General features: G+C 30.1%; 1 protein-coding gene across 6 annotated transcripts in view; it reads right to left on the bottom strand.

The window, feature by feature from the left end:
- Positions 1-15,811, bottom strand: part of LOC121132614 (uncharacterized) — a 61,847-nt gene that overhangs the window by 33,147 nt on the left and 12,889 nt on the right. For all 6 annotated transcript variants that reach the window (XR_011784413.1, XR_011784412.1, XR_005869384.2 and 3 more), the window contains exon 2: positions 8,941-9,364. Coding sequence is in view for 2 of the 6 variants with exons in the window: in XM_071894157.1 (XP_071750258.1) it covers positions 8,941-9,315 (375 nt within the window). In the remaining 4 variants the exon portion in view is untranslated. The remainder of the gene's footprint in view (positions 1-8,940; positions 9,365-15,811) is intronic.

Genomic DNA, 15,811 nt, shown 5'->3' with positions numbered 1-15,811 from the left:
ATTCTGGTTCGACCAGATTCCTGGGTTCTGGAGGGCAAGTTTGTTTTTTCTCTAATAAGTTGATTTTTCATAAAATAAGATCGATTCCCTGTGTCTCAAAGTTTTTTTAATGTATGTGTTGTAGATTTGAAAATGCACAAACAAAAATTAAAAATCCAAAAACGAAATTCGGAGAACTTACATATATTAAACACGAATTAAATAAGGGAATTAGGAAGAGGATCAGCGAACTTGTCTTAGTATGTATTTATAAAATAATTTGAAATAAAATCTATAATACGGGTACATCCTAGTATAATATAAAAAATTAAATTACAAAGTCAAAATATAATATGTTCATAAAATTATATTGAAAACATGAAAATTTTTAACAAGATATTTGCATTTTATCTTAATATAAGTATTTGGCTAACCCATCGACATAATTAGGAACTATTACAAGGTCAAACAGTTGAAACCCGCTAGTAAGGGCCAAAAGGATCGTTCCAAAGACTGTACCAGACAAAATAGATAAGGATCGGAACAAAACTAAAGCCAAGTTTTTGAGAAATTACGTCCAAAAATTATTCATCTAACGATTTTGAAATTGTGAATTCAGTTTTATATCATTGATGACACATACGATTTCATATAATTTTTTAGCTTTTGACTTTAAATGCTCAAATAGTTTTCAAAAAATCATTCAAATAAAAGTGATGTCACAATACCTCAAATTACAAACATTGATTGTCAGGGTCAAAAAGATTAACTAAGGGTGAAGGAACCTTCAAAAATAGTAATAGAAACTTGTTATCTCATTTTTTTTTTAAACTGTAATTTAATTTACGAGATTGGTAATAATCTACAACTTTGTCCGATTACCGATTCTTCTACAACCGCAATGAAGTTGACATATTTTATCAGTTTACCAATGTATCGATGGGGTTCTAGTTTGGACTATCCTGTAGGCATATTAAATGATATATAGAGGGTAAAATAACTATAAAAAACGGCTGTCATGCGGTCACAAAAATGTTATCAATAATTGAAGTAATAAAAATCTATTATTTTTGGATAAAATAACTGATTTTCTTCTTTTATATTTAAAAAAAATTGGATCTTTGGCGCATGTCGTTACATTTATTTTATCAAAGAAAATTGTGTACCAAAAGAAATATTGACAGTTGATAACAAAATACAGTGTAAATTTTTGCAGCAGTAGAGGTAACGTCGTGTACGTCGAAGTATAATGTATCGAGCTGTATAAAATATGACTTGTCGATGTGTACAATTAAATTAACCGGAAAATAACCATACAATCGAAAGAATGTTTGGGGGAAAAGAGCAGCTTGCTGTGATGACGTTACAAGTTGCTATGATATCAAGGAAATAAACACAAATCCCACTAATTATCTAGCAGGGCATATGTAGAAAAGAATTACTCCAATGTCGATCCTCAATTCTACTCGGAGTCCAAGGAGGACTTACACTTATAATTCCTCATTGATGAGCACACACATCCGTTTTTACACTTTATCCTTATATATGTTCTTTCCTTAAGTATAAAGAAAATGTAAATGCACTGTTTAGGTTTCAAACAACTAAAAACTTGCACTCTAAAAGATACTTGGGATTTACAACTTTGATCGATTAATCTAAAACTACCTAAATATTTCAATTATCATATGTATACCCCTATAAGTAAATCCACCTATATTTTAGTTTAAAAATGTAATTATATCAAAAAAAAAATTATTTCCCTTAATTAAATATACATGCGTAGGGTCAAAAGTTAATGAACATTGTACATGTGTATGCATATGTACCTAATTATGGGTACTATAACATGTGTAATCCTATATTACAAAGTTGTTTGTTATTGTTTTTCAAGGGGGGAGGTTCTTCATTAGACGAAGGTCGAATTTCATCATAGCATTAGCCATATGCAAAATAGAGAAATGTAAAATTAATACTAGTCAAAGGCAAATAAATTAAATAGGGCAAATTATTGCATAAACCTCCTGATTTTGATTACAACTTTAAACAGTTAATGATTGACCTCATATTCCAAAACCGGAGGGAAAAATAAAGGAAACAGAATTCTACTTACCATCAGATATGCAGACTGCCCTCATCAATCGATCCCCTAATTTTACGAGGTGTTAAATATTGAAAGATTTAAAAAAAATTAAGAACTGCATATTATAATTTTAAATACCTTCACGATTCTCCTTTTCTAATTGAAGAGATTATGTAATTAAAAATGTTAATTTCTTACAAAAGTGAAAATATCATGATAAATTATATTTTGGAAGCACGGCAGTTACTAATGGGTTTATAAATTCATTTTGAATTGTTGAGGTTTGGGTATTATAATTTGCTGAATTCTTAGAAATATAATGGTAATTACTATGCACGTCGTGCCGTGTTCAGTGTACACGTCCGATAGATGTGAACCTTTACTATGTGGAGTATAATTTATCCAACCTTTTTTTATCCTAGCGTAATAAAACCATGGAGCAAACACAATTGGTGGAACTTCTTTTCTTTCGAATAACATAACAAAAAGTGAGCAGTGCATGAGGCAATTCTCCAGGACGCACAACTTGAGTAACATTTACATACAGTATGATTCCTAACCTTTTCCTCACTATTCCCAAGGCGTATTTAAAAAAAAAAGGAACAGCTAATTTTGTATATTAGCTGTTTTTATAGAAAATACATTTCTTGGGAATTTTTGATGACATTTAAAAACACACACACACACACAAGCATTACTTGAGGACCTCACGGAGCCCTAGAAGGTGCACTACGGACCCCTAGTGCTCTGTGGAGCCCCAGTTGGGAATCACTGACATATAGTATCAAAACTAGCCAACGAACAATCATTATTCACACCATAATATAAAGTATACCGTGTTTTTAGCAAATATATCATATTAATGAAGTAAAGTTGGGTATCTTGGTTAAGTTTGCTCGCTGGCCATACTTTCTCTTTCTATCTCGAAATTGGAGACAGCGGCTGAGGATAGTTGAAATTCAATTATCGCAACCTTTTAATAATAAAAGAAAATAACTTCTGTACGTCAAGCGAAGGAACACGAAGTGAAGGGAAGGATATATTGACGGATAGAGAGGAGAAGGATCTTGACTTTTTGGAGTTATTCGGATAACTAGCACAATGATACCCATTACTTTCATCCAAGAAGAAGTATATCTGAAATATTATTTCCCAATTGGACTTGTTTGATAGTTTTGGATCAAATCGTTTTCTTTTGGAAGTATTGTGAATTAAATTTAAACGAATTGGAAATTTGGACTGCTTTAACTTAATGTTCTTCTTAATTTGTTTTAGAATGCTTCTTTTATTTATTTAAGTATGCCCTTCCACACAATGGGAACTTCCATTTAATTTTGTGAACCTTCGAAGTCCTAATTATCCGAAAAACTCCAAAAAGTCGAGATCCTTCTTTTTGCTTCGCGTTCCTTCACTTGACGTACCGAAGTTATTTCCTTATTATTAAAAGGGTGCAAGAATTGAATTTCAATTATCCTCTGTCGCTGTCTCCAATTTCGAGATAGAAAGAGAACGTATGACGTAAGGGCAAACTTATACAGGATACCCACAAAGTTTATCTGTATATATGTATGAATTAATGTCAAAAAAAACAGTAACGGATATAGTACTCCCTGGCCTGTATTATAAATATGTTTTGATCTAATAAATAAATATGTAGTCGTGTTAATAAACTATTACAGGGGTGTATACAGTTCTACCTGGTCACACATATTTTTCATATAAGAAATAATAACAATGTAGTAGTATTAATGAAATATTACAGGCTTGTGCATATATACAAGTCGAAATGTTTCTGTTTCTTTTTGTTATTGCTCTCTGATGTATATCATAATTCATAAACATTCGCAGTATACGTTAAGATTTCTAAACATATAAGCCCTTGTATGAAAAAAAGTAATCAACTCTCGTAAGCATTTTGTATGTAGGATACGGGGAACACTTGTTTGTTTATTTGTTAGTGAGCGCTCTAGGTACCAAAGTAATCATCCCGCGATAATATTTTTTCCTCTCAAACTATTCTTTCATTGTTGAGGAAAGAACATATATGAACTGATATAAGTATTGAGTAGTTACGTGTGAGTGTGCTCATGAAAAACGGAGAGTAACACTGATGATTTCTAGGGGACTTAAATTTGTCTTTCAGCCGACGCTATACTTAGATGTTCACTCTTTAATAATTAAACACTAATGATAACAGCTTTGGAAAATAAAAAAACACTTGTCAGGTTGCTAAAACAAAAAAATACTTTGGATTTCAACCCTATATATGCTATTGTTCCAATGCTGAGCAAAAAACTACTATCTGTAGAAAGTATTTTGTTTAGTAGCAAAAGAATGGAGAGACACCTGGTGGCTATTTTTTTAACAAATTATCATAAAGCTGTACCAACAATTTGCAAACATGCTAGGTCATATCATATATAGCTGTAATCTATAATTGCATATAGCGATTATATAACAAAAAAAAGTTTACTGCGTATAAAGAGGTTTTCATTAATTAAATCACGTTAAAGCAAGATAAATCTTCCATAAGAATTTTAATTTTGTGACTAAACAACCCTTGTAATTTAATAAGAGTGCACTGCGCTATAAATATAGTATATTATTCATTAATTGAATTTTACACTCCTTGTACCGTTGCTTTATGATGAACAAATAATAATTAATAAGAGAGTTTAAAAGAGAAATTATAAAGATGAAAAATTCCATCTATATAATAATATATTATATATCAAGAGCAAATCTTTCTAAAAAAAAGATTGTTATCTTAAATAAGTATTTCCTTAACATAATAATATGTAAAGTAAATATGTGGTCCGATAACACAAAATTAATGATTAACCCTCTCTATGAGCCACAAATTCCATTTAAAGTAGCCAAAATTGATAGACATAAATAAAGAATGAAGTTTGAAATTGACAGATTCTACTTGGAAAAGGCTATTTGGGCCTCTGAAATCAAATAAAGGTACTCAACTCTTGGGTATCTAAAATCATCACATAAATTTGAATACAAAGCAAATAATCGACTCCAATATGTCTGAAATATTGACTGTATGTAAAACGTAAATTGGGATTTTCTTCTTAACTTGATTTTTGATCAAAATTGTTTTTATGTTGACACACGATATATAAAGAAATGTCACATAAATGCATAAAACATATATCAAGTTTTCGATAAAATACATAAATAAATATGTCAAATAATGACGGTAGTAAAATATTTACTTTTTTTTTATTATACTACAAAATAAATAAAAAGATGTCTGACAGAGATACAGCACCAACCATGTGCTTCCTAAAGAATACTTTTTATGACATCCTTAATTACATTTAAAAATCTGTCTTAAAATAAATACATACAAGGAAGATATCTGTTTACAGATAATGAATAAAATGCATAAAAGTGCAATAGACTCAAATAAGTTTGTGTTTGTTATGCAATATATTAGAGATATATTTTACTTATGTAACACGTAAAATTTATATATATCTCGCAACCTTTCATTTAAAAAGAAACTGGGGAAAAGGCTAAAATTAGTTAGTCAATTCTTATTATAATTAAACAAGGATGTGCTCGTATTATAAATTTTATTTTGAATTATTTTATTAATACACTAGCAAGAAAACGCTAAAAGATGGCTCATTAAGAAGATTTTATTTATGTTTAGCTTGTTTGTGTTAAAATTCTATAAACTATAATTATATAGTAGGTAAATTTCTATTGTAAAACCTCCTTGTATACAATTTTTTTTGTTTTTTTCTGTCCATTTGATGTTTAATTCATTCTAGACTCTTGAAAATCCAACATTCATAACAATATGAAAATGCTGATTTTGATAAAGATAAAGCAATTTTTTCAAATATTTGACCTTGTGATTAATTTTTTTGGCCTTGACATTGCTAGCTTACCATGTTCCTTCTTCAACCATAATGAAGATTGAAGATACATAATAAGATTAACTTGCTAATCCACTCCTTCTTGAGATGTACTCGTAAACATAATTCCCTTTTTTATAATCATATCTTAAATTCTCCCTGTTTCTATTTGTTCAGGAATTTGGTCTGATCAGAATTAAACATAAGTGCAATATATTAGAGATATATTTTGAGTGTCTTTGGCTATGATCATAAATGCATTTTGGGAGATGCAATCTATTATTATAATGAATATAATATTATATTATAGTAGATTGTTGGAAATTGGTCACAACTTAACAAAAGCTAATTCAAATTCAACCAATCAACGTTCAGAACACTGAGTGTGGGAAATAAGTAGAAAATTAGAGAGTTGACAACGAGACACAATATATTTTTTGTGTAAGCCTAGATCTGGGATATAATATAATTCATTTATTTTATCCACGGGTAGATATAGCCATTTAAGTTGGAAATTATGCCATTAATAAAAAACAGGTGTTTACATTTATTATATATCACAACCTTTCCTCAAAAAAGAAACAGAAACGAGGACCCAAAATCAGTTGGACAATTCTTCTCAACTATGGAATTATTTACAACACTAATAATAAGTAGAAAACACAACAGCTAAGAGCAAAATATAGTATAAATCTGTTTGTTATAGACGTAACTCCGTGAGCCTAAATAAGACATTTTTGATGTAGTCAAATTATCCAAGAGTAATTTTCGTTATAGAATAAAGAAGATCAGTAGTATTGCATGATATATTATTTTAAATAGAAATAAAATACGCAAAATTAATATTCATATGGGAATGTAACGAAATATAGCCTGAAGTTACAAATGTACTAAAAATACACATTGTCATTGCAAAATAACATACATAACTATTAGCTACATTAATTAAATGTTTTGAGAGTATGAGGATATTAAATTAACTAAATAGACATTTAATTAAAGTATATTTGGATAATTTTGGAATAGAAATGAGATGAATCACATATTCATAAAGGAAAAAGAAGTGAAAACAGAAACTGGTTTTTTGATCCCTGAAACGAATTGAATAAATGCAATTCTTTATGAGAAGTAGTTAGTATCTGTGTATTGAATAAGGAATAGCAAATAAATAAAGATTGCAAAATCTACGTACTGTAATATATGAGTATGTAGTTAGCAAAATTAATCATGGCATATCAATATAGATATGACTTCCTCAAATCTTTTAATTCTTATGATAAAACATGTTATTCTATCTCCTCAGACCTTGGACACAATTGCTTCCCTCCGTGAAATGACAATGAAATTATTATCAGATCATTCAATAATAGCACTTTTATGCTCTTAATTAATACAAGAAAATATAAGGGGATTCGGAGTAATACCTAAGTGAGATTCATTTTTTAAAAGTTATAAAAAGGATAATACGTCATTACATGTATGGTATCTCGCAACCTTTCATACATAAAGAAACAGAAAATATGCCAAATTTCATTTAGAAGTTACTAGTGTTGAGAATCGATCCGAGAGCGATTATTTTCGGGTCCGTGTTAATTTTCTTCTTTTTAAAGACTGACTTGGACCTATATTTCGATCAATACTGTGGTCTCAGGCCACAAATTAAGTTACATTCTTTGCATCAATTTTCTCTCCGATTCCATCATATTAGTTGTACTTATAGCCCCCTTTAAACTTCATATGACGTCATTGTACCTATTAAACAATTTGGTAAAACACACATGGCACCATCAACAATTAATGTATCAATTCGGTCTAGTGCAAAGTTATACCTATGAGAACAATCTTTTTTGAAGGACCGAATGAGTTCGTTCCAACAAAATTTATAATGGTTTATATATGATTTCTGACCAAAATACAATTCTTCCCAACTATGGAATTATTATTCAATAATTGTTGAGAAGAATTCTTTACAGGCTAACAAGAGAAATTCGAATTCAACCAATCAATCAACGTTCAGAACACAAATAAGTAATGTTGGATCAGTCCCCTAGGAGTGATCGCCTTATCTGCCCCCCCCCCCTCCGCCAGTCTTTTTTTTTATCAGTCCAATCTTTTTCACCACTCAAAGGTACAAAGTACTAATACATCGGTCTTTCAGTCCTACAGTCCTAGCTCGATCTTTTTAATTTCTTCAATCATAGCTAGGATTAAGAACTAAGAAAATAATGAATTACAACTAGAAGTTAGAACGTATGATAAAACGTGCTAGTCCAAACATCTGCTACAGGTACCTTGTCTCTTTGAAAGAGGTAATGAATTATGATATCACTTCAACGACTCAAATGACGTAATTAGTAGTAACGTAATTTCGACTGTTGTAGCTTCGACAAAAGGCCGAAAAGGACAAGACAGATAGGATCGTAGTCTTTTTAGTTTATTAAAAGCGATCCAACACTACTGATAAGGGAAAATAAACCAAAAATTCGACAGCTGACAACAAAATACATACATCGTTTTTTATTTAGCTAAGGTTGAGTTATTTAATCCAATAGCAACCTCGACAAACAACATGAGAGGTAAATGAAAAATTTGGAAAAAAATATATGGTAGCTAACATTCTCTATTCTTCTTGTTGCCACTTTTTAATTATTATGGGAGGATTTATCATAGATAAATTAAATATTTGATCTAGATAAACGTAATAGTATAATTTCTTTAATGTGTTCATAATATGTAGAATCAGCTGCTTTAATTCAAGTAAAGTCAACAGATTTAAAAACAGTTGAAAAGGAAAGTACATAGGATCTTTGTCTATCTTTTTCAAAAAGCAAGATATGATAACGCCGTGACAAAAAGATGTACTTCGAGACCAAGCAATATTTATTGGATCTCGCAGCCTTACTTTTGTATCCTTTTATTCTTCATTAAAAATGTAAACAAAGGGAGGGAAGGGACATCTTAGAAGCATAAGTGATAACAACATGATTATTCAAATAACCCTACCTTGGAATCAATCAACTCTTTATCATCATTCAACGAAGCTTCTTCTTTATCCATGTCCTCGCTGTATTTATCTTGATTCATACCATTTAACTGAGTACACTTTTGTATTTCTTCCAAATAAGACACTAAAACATCACGAAAAGTATCGAAGTTAATAGACTGCTCAGAAGGTAGTCGCTCTATGATATTGTCAATTTGAAACTCTGAGAGTTCAAGTTTATGACATAGAGATCGAATAGCATTTCCGTCTAAGGTGGTAGATTCTTCATCACAAATACAAGATAAAAATAGAATTCGAAGTTGTTCTTCGTAGGAATCACTTTTGGAACTTTGGTCTACTATTTGTGAAGGATTGCTCAAAGAGTTCTTTTCCATCTCGGAGTTGTCATTTCCGAGAACGAAATGAAAGAATTAAAACTGAAACCTGAAACAAAAAAATTAAAAATAAATTAAAATATATATAAATTGATAAATGGCAGAATCACATTCACATCATCTGACACTTAGTCTTCATGACGTAACATATATCAACAGAGCCCTTAGCTATAAGCAAACACGAATTATAAATGCAGCTTTTTGGCCAATCCTCTATTATAATAGTCTTCAACCAAATTATTTTCACCAACGTTCAATTTCACATTATATTCATATAAAAGAATATTTGCTGAATTACGTTATCCTCAATCAATATCGATCATTAAGGATCTGTGTTGTTTTATAATAATTAATACTTCAATTAAGTATAAATTATGAATAATGGTCATGTAACTAATTCAATAGGTAAAATGAGATAGATGTACTTAAAATGATGCCGTGGAGAGGTTATTTAAAATAAAAAATTTAGGACTGAAAACAGGGGCGAGACGGGATAGAACAATATCCATACTAAGAAACGATAGAATCCTCATTAGTAATAATTGACAGCATAACTTATATTAACGTAATATAATAACATTTAGGATTAATTATGAAATGTATAAATTTTCCCAAAACGTTTCTCTGATAAAACCTTACGAAAGAATAGTGGAATAATATCTTTATAATAATTGAGCAAATTATAAAAAGTAGGACAAGGTATTTCATTACTTTAAAATCCCTTTGAATTCATTTAATTCATAATTAGTAGGGAGTAGGCACTCAAAATACTGACAAGTAGGAAGAGAATGAAGATTGTAGATTGCAAAAATTGGACTATACTTCGTGGTGTGTTGGTCTTTATTTAAAACCTACCCTTTTGGTCCCACTTGTAGGTCCTTTAAGAAGGTAAAATCGATCTCTCATGATGTCATTAATGTTATTTTTCAGATGGTAGTAAGCCGATTCTTCCCAAGTATATAATTTATATTTAATAACTATTGATAATAATTGATTACAACTTAACAAGAGCAAATTCAAATTCAACCAATCAACGTTCAAAATGCTGATTATGGGAAAAGAAGCAGATCATCAATAGTTGACAACAACAAAAAGTGTACATTTTGTGTTAGTTATTTAACCTTGTGCCAGTGGCGTCTCTAGCCTCTTTTATCATATAGGAAGGATGGTCTGAAAAGTTTCCCAATTAAAAAACAAATTTTTTTTATTTTTAATTTTTCAACATAGTCTCCTTGTAATTCCAGTCACACTTCTTCCAACGATGCTGCCATCTTTTTAACCATTCCAAATAGTAATCGGTTTTTTTCTCTACTAAATAATTGTTTACGAAGGTGATGATTGCCTCTTCATTTGAAGACAATCTATGTAGTCCAGTGTTTGGACTCTTAATTTGGTTCCGGGGTCATATTAGTGTATCCAAGTTTCATGCACAGTAATTAATCAGCCCCAAAAGTCAGATTTATTGCACCTAAACTGCGTATACAGAGCGATACTCGAGTTTGTCCATTTTCACAAAAACACTCGCATCAACTCACTCAAACGACCGTTAAATAAGAACTGCAAGTCCAAAATGCATTAAACTTTGATGAGTAACTATTAAAAGATGCTTATAGATATTTTAGCTTTTATTCACGAGTGCTGCCATCTTCACGTTGAGGTCGGAAACTTTTCAGACAACACTTGTATATATTTATAATTAGCCAATGATGAAAGCTAGAAACGCCCTTACATAGAGCTGAAATTTTTGTAGTGAAAAAAAAAATATCGGGACGAGAAGGCGGGACGAAATATACAGTATTAATGAATGAAGACCCTTATTGCTATCAGTCGCCTAACTTTTGATGTTTGCGGGAAGAAAATGAACTTATTCTATAAAGTGGAGAAGATCGTACATTTAAAATAGCATTGATACAAGGAAAATATTATAGTTTTATTTAAATTGATTTATTTATGCATTTTTAAAACAACACAAAAAAAAATAGGTGAGAATGCTTACTTCGAAGCGAGAAGTGAACACAAGGGCAACCTATTAAACAATGAGCAAAAACGAAAGAAAGAGGACACGCTGCAACCGTTTTTCCTTATCTAATTTCTAAACTTTGTTTTTTCCTTACAAAACTGTCAACTCTGCATATACATATTATGAATTATTTAGAACATTATAGCTAGAAGAAGTAAGTTTTCCTATTTTTCATGAATTTTTCAATGAGGATCAAAAATATTCTTGGAAGAGAATTAAATTAGAAATTTATAATTAATATCCCATTCCAAAGCCTAAAATCATAATTCTACATATAGGATGTTCATGTGTGAATGACTTGAAATAAATAATGAAATATGTAATAAAGAAAAAAAATTCTCAAACAGGAATAAACCTACCTACAACGTAGTACATATTAACAAACCTTATAATTATGATTTTCTCCCCTCTTAAAAAGGAAGTCACGAAGGAAGTTGAGGAAACAATTAAAAAGGAAGAAGGGAATCATTTTGTAAAGGAAATAAATTTAGAATTTCAAAAAAGGATTAATTATGTTTCAAACGATAATTAATAGTAACCAATTGAGTAATACAGTTTTACTTACATACTTAAATGATCCTTTCAGGGCATATGTACAGTCCATAGCAAGCCCAATTAATTATATGAAACAAAACAGTGTCAAAATTGGATCATGGATCACTATCCAAAAAAATAACAATTTTTTTATCCCCTCATTCCAAATATGGATTTAATTCAAACTTTCAGCTATCGAACGAGATACCTATAGATATTGTTTTGTCATTGCTTTTTAGTACTGAAAACTGCAGTCCCGTCCAGTTCAGTCCTAAAAACTTGTTAAGCCTCATCCTTTATGACGTCATTCAACTTTACTTCTTCATTTTTTAATCAGTGTTAGTACCTCTAGCACGTCGTTATCTTTATTGTATCACGCAACCTTTTCTCCAAAAAGAAACAGAAAAAAGGCCCGCTATCATATGGTAGTTAGCCAAAAAAGGCAATCATACCAACCGCTATTTATTTATTCTATACTCGCAGACTATCACTGTCATATTATTTCTTCACCATTTTTAAAATAAATTAAATATTATTAAAATGTACATAGTATTTTATTAGAAACTGTATTATAATATTTGATTAAAAGAGTGGTTATGATTAGTTATTATATTATTTGTATGAAGAAATAGCCAAAATTTCTTCATATAAATAATTAAATGGCCAATATATATATTATATAAACGAAGAGGGATCAACAAGAAATAGTATTCCTGTTCTTTTGGAAACGGAGCATATGTATAGAATAATATATTACTTCGTTTATTTATCAAAAATAATTAATTATAAATAAGCCATGACGATCCTAAGACTAGAACGAATAAATAAAGACAGACAAACTACTACTTTTAGACTTTCTTAATTTCTTCTACTTTTGGAGCCATCAGCCTCTCAAGAAAAAAGATCAATTTTCAACTTTAAACTAAGGTGACTAAGAGTTTTAATCATGATAAGGACGATTGAAAAATAGTTTTGAAATTCTTCAACACCATGCTGTGGATATATATTCATAATGTGTATCATTCTCTTCAATACCAAGCAGCGCTTTGGATATGAAAATTAGCGAAAAATATCAAAAAAGAGATTTGAAAAATCAGAGGCTGATAAGAGACAAACTAATATCATATTTTTTTAAATGGGATCAAGCTCTTTTAAAGTTATCTTATTTCGATCATGTGACATATTTGGTGTTTAACAGTGTAATCATTCAACTACACAAAAAAAATCGTGATTTTGTTATTATATGATTGTCAATGCTAATGATATTAATAGAATGAGGAAATTAAAGAATGAAATTGCAGTATTTATAAGTAGAATTTCATAATAAAATTCAAAAAATACATGAACTATTATGAAGAGAAATAAATAGAACTCTAATTCACTTAATACAGCTAAACAAAGAGTCTTAATAAACAATTAACATCTAGGATTCGAACCGGGTTGTAGAAGGTCTTACCATATGACACAACACTGTTTCCAGAACACAAGATCTTCATTTCTCACGTCAAAATCACCACTTCGGAATTTTTCAAACCACCTGAAGCACTGTGCTCTGGTTATAACATGTCCACCATAAGCTTTCACAAGCATTTGATGGGTTTGAGGAGCGTGTTTCTTCAATTGGTAACAGAAAATCAATTAGACATTTTTACGAGCGAAAAAAGTGCGTTTTTAAATGAAACTATACAAACAATGAATTAAATATTGTTTCCACATGTCGAAATAAGCATTTAGATTTTTGGACAGGTTTATAATGTATAACTAACGACACCTTGCGACCAATAGCGGAAAGTCTTATTTAATAACCGCATACCTAGTAATCAACTGGCAGTGTAGATAATTGTAAGCATTACTGTAATGAAATAATGCTTTCATAATTTCATTTTAGGAGCAGTTAGTTTGAACTTTTACTTGTGTTGTAGACATGATTACGTCATTGAAGCTCAAGACTTGGGGGAGCGGAAACGTCAGATTTTGATGAATCGAGAACAACAGAAAATAATTTTCATTTTATATTTTACTATAAAAAAGAAAATTTAATGTTTTTTGAGTCGAGTTCAAAATTTTAGACTTCTTTGAAATCTTAAATGAGTCGAGTGCGTGGTAGAAAAATATACCTATTTTTAGTTTGGTCGAGTTCAATTTTAAGAGAATTTCTATATATTACATATCGTGGGGTGAGAGCCAAATTGTCGTAACTAAAAATATTTAGTTTACAAAATTATGCATGGAAACTCCATTCTTTCATTCTGAATAATAGTTTTTTCCAAAAAAAATTACCGTAAAATTGATCAGAGAAATTCATTTAAACAGTCTGAATTTCTCTGTTTTATAAGTATCACCAATAAATATTAGATTTCTAGGATGGCATTAAGAAAATATTACTAATATTTGTACTCCTTGAGTTACAACAACTTGGCTCCTAACCCTCGATATGCCATGTGGTTTCTCGGTATTTGAAAAATATTTACTCTTCTTTAAATAAGGAAGGATCCGAGTTTGTAGGTTTTTACTGTCCTTTTGAGTAAAACTGGAAACTTGACTCATCATTACTTGGATGTTTCGAGTTTTGAAAGTAAAATATTCTTCCAAAAAATATTTCGGACGAGTGTGAGTGATTATCAGCTTTAGTAAAGTTGAGCTTTTTTCGACCCAACATTTAATATGAATCAAGTTGTTTTGGTCTTGACAACGAAATATTGAAGGATCGAGACTTAGAATATTTTGAGGTGTTTAGACCGAAACAGTGATAAACCCAACAAATTATTTTTCGCAAAACCAATATTGAGCTCGAGAACCACATCACTAGTTGTTTTATTTTTTACTATAGAAAATATTTTTGGTAAAATTAACAAAATAGAACTAGTTATGTCATAGGTTAATATAGTAATAAAGTTGCTACCAACATCAAAATATGAATATTGATTAATCATAATTAATGCGGATAAAATGTTATGTACACATGTACATATTAGGGAGTCATCCAAACCAAACCAAATAATGTATTATAATTTATAACATAACAGAAGAAAAAGTTTCATGGCTAATTATTATGAAATTGTTTACTTTTTACCAGTTAAGGATTCGAGTAATACTCGAGGTAAAAAAAAACACACCTCAATTTACTAAAGCCGTCAAACTCGCTCAAAGTATTTTTTATGGAAAAATGGACTTTACTGAAACTCGAATAATAATATAAAAAAACGAAACATTCGTGTAATGATTAGTCAAACGACAGTAAAACCTATAGACGCTCATTTCTTATTACTTAAAGGATATATATAGAAATCCTCAAAAACTTGAACACGACCGAACTCGAAAATTTGAACTCAAATCTAAGACTATTTACTATCATAAAATATTATTAATATGCGATGTATTATACATAAATGAGGTTGAAAACAGACGTTACAGGTATCCTAAATACATTCTCCAACATTATTTCTCTAGTCTACGTAGAAAAATATTGTTTTTCACGATCTTCAATAAATATAGAGGGCAAAATCTTTGACCTGTGTAGCTATAAGTATGTCTAATACATCAATGGATGTTGTTTTCACAACATCCTCTAGAGAAAAATACGTTTGTAGTTAGTTATTTCTATATAAAAAAAACATCCCCTTGGGTGCAGAAACGAGACTGCATAAGTATATAGAACTTCGAGGGGTGGAAATTTATTATATTAGATCGTTGGAGGTGTTAATGGAATCAAATATAAAGGGGAGGTGAAAAGACCCCCAAAAAACTTACGTGTCTTGGTAAATATTACAAAGCAATACAGAATTAGAATTCCATCAAAACCACAGATTATGGTTTGTATTAGAATTTCAAATAGGAAATAATGCTATATTATAGGCTTAATTTTGTCCAACCAATATTTAAGTCAACGTACTTGCCTAGTTTTAAGCAACTTGACAGAGATCCTTGTCACTGACTTGCAGC

This window comes from Lepeophtheirus salmonis, chromosome 2 (genome assembly GCF_016086655.4).
Source record: "Lepeophtheirus salmonis chromosome 2, UVic_Lsal_1.4, whole genome shotgun sequence".
NCBI lineage: Eukaryota > Metazoa > Arthropoda > Copepoda > Siphonostomatoida > Caligidae > Lepeophtheirus > Lepeophtheirus salmonis.
Note: the sequence above shows the minus strand (reverse complement) of the source record. Positions and strands in the feature narration are given on the sequence as shown.